The sequence below is a fragment of the Otolemur garnettii genome, unplaced genomic scaffold (genome assembly GCF_000181295.1).
Source record: "Otolemur garnettii isolate 467f Iridium unplaced genomic scaffold, OtoGar3 scaffold00204, whole genome shotgun sequence".
Taxonomy (NCBI): Eukaryota; Metazoa; Chordata; class Mammalia; order Primates; family Galagidae; genus Otolemur; species Otolemur garnettii.
The window spans coordinates 144,831-150,334 of NW_003852599.1; the positions used below are offsets into that span (position 1 = coordinate 144,831).

Below are 5,504 nucleotides of genomic sequence, written 5' to 3' on the forward strand. Positions count from 1 at the left end.
ATTTGTTAAGGTCTTAGAGCATTGCCCAGCACATAGTAGGCACTCAATGTTAGCCATGCTTTCAGGCAAACATTTGGATGGAGTCTTCCCTTCATCTTATTCTGTTCATGTTGTCACCTTATGTCAATAATTTTAGTGCTTTATTTTGAGGTACTTAGTTTGCCTTTGGGAGTGCTACCTCTAAGGTATTTCAGAAGGTGTGCAAAGTGAATTAATTACATGCCTGCTGTCTACCCACTTTCCTCTAGATTCTTCCATTTAGCCTTTGAAGAAGAGTTTGGAAGAGTCAAAGGTCACTTTGGACCTATCAACAGTGTTGCCTTCCATCCTGATGGCAAGAGGTAAGGCCCCAGTGAAGTGAGCTAAGCTAACTCTGGGCAGGTCTCCCAGGCCCACCTTTTCCAGAGCAGTATCTGATTTGTCCCTGGCTGTCTGTTTCCAGCTATAGCAGCGGTGGAGAAGATGGTTATGTCCGCATCCACTACTTTGACTCACAGTACTTCGAGTTTGAGTTTGAGGCATAAGAAGCTGGATCTCCATCTAGGCCAGGGTGGCTGCTCACAGAAAGTTTTGGACTCTGAGAAATAAATACATTTGGTAATAAATAGTTTCTGGTCAGAAACTTTGTGGGGTCTGTCTCATCATTTTCCCTTCTCACTGACACCCCAGCAGGTTGGTGCTAATCATGAATACTTTTATTATTTAAAGATCTCTATACTTTGCATATTATGGGATAGCCTGGGTTGCAGGTTCCCTCTTCCAAGGTTGGTTTGTTTTTTTATTTATTTCAGTTTTTGGCAGGGGCTGGGCTTGAACTTGCCACCCCCAGTATACGGGGCTGGGGCCCTACTCCTTAAGCCACAGGTGCTGCCCTCCTCCTCTAAGGTTTAAAAGTCCCAAGGGGACTGGAGAGGTTTCAGTACTATCTCAATCTGTTGTCCAAGGAGCCAGCGCTTAAGGTTCGGGCTCAGGCTGAAGCTGCTGGCTGAGAGCCTTCTGTCTCCTCCCTTTGTCACTATTTGCCACACCTCTCCCATGCTACTTCTGCAGGCTGAGGTGGGTAGGTCCAGCGAAGAAATAGGTCTGAGGAAGAAGACGACAAGTAAGAAAGCTGATGGCTCAGCGCCTGTAGCTCAGTGGCTAGGGCGCCAGCCACATACATCAGAGCTGGCGGGTTTGAATCCAGCCCGGGCCTGCCAAACGAACATGAGAACTACAACCAAAAAATAGCCAGGCATTGTGGCAGGCTTCTGTGGTCTCAGCTACTTGGGAGTCTGAGGCAAGAGAATCACTTAAGCCCAAGAGTTTGAGGTTGCTGTGAGCTGTGACACCATGGCACTCTACTGAGGGCAACATAGTAAGACTCTGTCTCAAAAAAAAAAAAAAAAGAAAGAAAGAAAACTGAGCAGAGGGGAAAACTGGTGTGGGAGGTTACCTTGCCACAGCCACAGGATCTGGGGCTCCACACAGGGCCAGATGGCCAAGGAAGGGATTGAGGGTAGAGTGGGTTCCAGAGTTTTTGTCGCTCCTTTCCTTGGTTGAGCCCAGACCCACAGAGAGTGTGTTCAAATCCTCACTTCACACAGGCATCTGGAGAGAGTGATGGAGTGAATTTCCAGCCCCACCTATGCCCTCTGGGAGTCTGGGTGGGTGGCCCTGGCCAGTGGGGTGACAGCCACTCTGGAACAAACACTATTGCCAGTCAGATCTTCTCCTGGACACTGGAATTAAAGAGAAACCAGACAAAATCCTACTTTATAATGTGTTCCATTTAGAGCAGTGAATCTTGTGTGCTATAAAAATTTGTTATTTTGTATTTATTGTTTTTCTGAGATAGTCTCACTCTGTCACCCTGGATAGAGTGCTGTGGCATCATAGCTCAAACTCCTGGGCTCCAGAGATCCTCTTGCCTCAGCCTCCCACGTAGCATTGTTTTTGTTTTTGCAGTTTTTGGCTGGGGCTGGGCTTGAACCCACCACCTCCAGCATATGGGGCTGGCGCCCTACTCCTTTGAGCCATAGGCACTGCCCCTCAGCCTCCCACATAAGTGGAACTATAGGCACCCACCACAATGTCTGGCTAATTTTCCTATTTTTAGTAGAGATGTGGGGTCTTACTCTTGCTTGGGCTGGCCTCACACTCCTGAGCTCAGGCAATCCACCTGCTTTGGCCTCCCTGAGTACTGTAGTTAGAGGCATGAGCCACTGCACCAGGCCTCAAAAAATTTTAAGGATCAGGGCGGTGCCTGTGGCTCAAGGGAGTAGGGCACTGGCCCCATATGCTGGAGGTGGCGGGTTCAAACCCAGCCCCAGCCAAAAACTGCAAAAATAAAAAATTTTAAGGTTCATTACTTTTTTTTTTTTTTTTTTTTAGACAAAGTCTCACTATGTCACCCTCGGTAGAGTGCTGTGGCATCACAGCTCACAGCAACCTCAAACTCTTGGGCTTAAATAATTCTGTTGCTTCAGCCTCCCAAGTAGCCATTACATTTTTTTTTTTTTTCTAGATAGAGCCTCAAGTTATCACCCTGGGTAGAGTGCTGTGGTGTCATAGCTCACAGCAACCTCCAACTCCTGGGCTTAAGCGATTCTCTTGCCTTGGTCTCCCAAGTAGCTGGACTACAGGTGCCCGCCACAATGCTCAGCCATCTTTGGGTTGTAGTTGTTGTTTAGCAAGCTTAGGCTAGATTTGAACCTACCAGCTCTGATGTATGTGGCTGACATCTTACCTGTTTGAGCTACAGGTGCAGAGCCAATTACTTATTGTTTGAAAGAAGTTCAAAGCACAGTGAAAAAAAAAAAATATATATATATATATATTTTTTTTTTTTTTTTGAGAGATAGAATCCCACTTTGTTGCCCTTGGTAGAGTGCTGTGGCATCACAGCTCACTTTATTTTGAGAGATAGAATCCCACTTTGTTGCCCACAGTAGAGTGCTGTGGCATCAGCTCACAGCAACTTCAAACTCTCAGGCTCAAAGCAATTTTCTCTTTTTTCTTTTTTTGAGACAGAGTCTTACTTTGTCACCCTCAGTAGATGCTGTGGCGTCACAGCTCATAGCAACCTCCAGCTAGCTCTTGGGCTTAGGCGATTCTCTTGCCTTAGCCTCCCAAGTAGCTGAGACTAAAGGCACCTGCCACAATGCCTGGCTATTTTTTTTGTTGCAGTTTGGCCGGGCTGGGTTCGAACCTGCCACCCTCAGTATATGGGGCCAGCGTCCTAGTTCCTGAGCCACGGGTGCTGCCCCAAAGCGATTTTCTTGCTTCAGCCTCCCTAGTAACTGGCACTATAAGTACCTGCCATAACACCTGGCTAGTTTTTAGAGACGGAGTCTCGCTCTTGCTCAGGCTGGTCTCAAAACTTCTCAGCTCAAGCAATCCACCTGCCACAGCCTCCCAGAGTGCTAGGATTATAAGCATGAGCTACTGCATCTTGCCAGTATATTCTTTTTTTAACTTTTTTTTTTTAAATCAATGTAATTTAAGTGCTATGGAAGTTTAACTGTAGATTCAAATGTACCATGAGATAAAAAAGGTTGAAAGATACAGATTTAGAGGAAGAAGCCAATTTAGCTTTGCATATGTGTTAGGGAAGGCTAACTAGGAATGTGATATTTGAATTGGGTCTATTAGTAGACCTAGCACACTGGGTGTACAAAGACATGTCAACACATGGGGGCAACTACATGAGCAAAAAGCAAAGTGGGAAAGGACCCGATGTGATTATTGTTAGGCACAGCCCCATGAGTTATCTTAAAGCAATGAAAGTGGAGACGTGCGGTGGTGCCTGTGGCTCAAGGAGTAAGGTGCCAGCCTCATATGCCAGAGGTGGTGGGTTCAAACCCAGCCCTGGCCAAATAAAAAGAAAGTGGAGACCTGGAGGGCAGGGCTACGGAATGGTCCAGATGGAAAGAAACGAGTCTGGGTGAGGGCTGGAGGAGGGGCCTCTGGCAGGAGATAACCAAGCTCAGACATTTTTTTTAAGAGGCTAAAGGGGAAGATGGGGAAAGGGAGGTAAATATAGATGACAGTTTCTAGCCAACCTAGATGGCTCAGGACTAGTGGAGTTAGTGAACAACATGGGGTGTCAGGGAGGACTGAGTAACAGAAGGTAACTCTACTGGTGGAAAAGAGGGAACCCTTCCTCCCCATCTCAGTCTGATGAGACAAGGATGGCTCATGCGGATGCCTGGGAGCATGTGTAACAAGCCAACCAAATAAATGCAACTGCCACTTCTTTTTTCTGTTGTTGTAGTTTTTTGGTGGGGGCTGGGTTTGAACCCACCACCTCCGGCATATGGGGCCAGCACCCCACTCCTGGAGCCACAAGTGCTGCCCTGCAACTGCCACTTCTTGTTCACCTTCTAGGTGTCAGGCATAGTGCTAAACACTTCCCAAGCTTTAGCCCAGTTAATCCTCACAACCCTCCCTACAGATTATGGTGACTAATCTCCCCTCCATGCTACTAATGAGGAGGCTTAAATAGGTTTGCCAAGCTCACCCAGGAGGTAAGTGGTGGAGCTGGAATTTGAGCCCAAATAATTTTTTTTTTCTTGAGACACAGCCTCAAGCTATCACCCTGGGTAGAATGCTGTGGCATCACAGCTCACAGCAACCTCCAACTCCTAGGTTCAAGGGAGTATCCTGCCTCCACCTCCCAAGTAGCTGGAACTATTGGCGCCCGCCACAATACCCAGCTATTTTTTGGTTGCCACCATTGTTTGGTGGGCCCAGGCTGGATTTGAACCCGCCAGCTCAGGTGTAGGTGGCTGGCACCTTAGCCACTTGAGCCACAGGCGCCGACTCCAAATAATTTGATTCTGCTTTCAACCATAATTCTATTGAATCAACCAAAGTGGGGTCAGGCACTGTGGCTCAAGCCTATAATCCCAGCACTTAGGAGGCCAAGGTGGGTGGATTGCTGGAGTTCACCAGTTGGAGATTAGCCTGAGCCAGAGTGAGACCCTGTCTCTAAAAAAACAGTTGGGTGCTGTGGCGGGCACTTGTCCCAGCTACTTGGGAGGCTGAGACAAGAGAATGGCTTAAGCCCAAGAGTTTCAGGTTGCTTTGAGCTGTGACATCACAGCACTCCACCCAGGGTGACAGCTGAGACTCTAAATCCAAAAAAAAAAAAAAAGAATCAACCAAAGTTGTAGAAAGCCCTAGAAATAACTCACTTTTAGCAGCTTTCCCTTTCAGTCCTTGTTTTCAAGGCAAGGGTAGGCTTGCTTTGACTATGGACAGAGTGGGGAGGCCTGAAGAATTATCCTTGGACCCATCTACTCCTGGGTCAGCAGAAATTAGGAGGAAGTATGAGATTTAGAGAAAGGAAGGACACCAAGAGTTTTTGTTTGTTTGTTTTTTTGAGACAGAGCCTCAAGCTATCCCCCTGGGTAGAGTGCCGTGGGATCAGCTCACAGCAACCTCCAACTCCTGGGCTCAAGTGAGTCTTCTCCCTCAGCCTCCCAAGTAGCTGGGACCACAGGCGCCCACCACAATGCCTG

At 47.5% G+C, this 5,504-nt stretch overlaps 1 protein-coding gene and 1 pseudogene across 1 annotated transcript in view; one reads left to right on the top strand and one right to left on the bottom strand.

Moving 5' to 3' along the window:
• Positions 1-622, top strand: part of EIF3I (eukaryotic translation initiation factor 3 subunit I) — an 8,734-nt gene extending 8,112 nt beyond the window's left edge. The window contains exons 10-11 of the mRNA XM_012812386.2: positions 249-341; positions 443-622. Coding sequence (XP_012667840.1) covers positions 249-341; positions 443-524 — 175 coding nt within the window. The 3' untranslated portion in view covers positions 525-622. The remainder of the gene's footprint in view (positions 1-248; positions 342-442) is intronic.
• A 393-nt stretch (positions 623-1,015) lies between these two features.
• LOC111721936 overlaps positions 1,016-5,504 on the bottom strand; it is a 10,222-nt pseudogene continuing 5,733 nt past the window's right edge.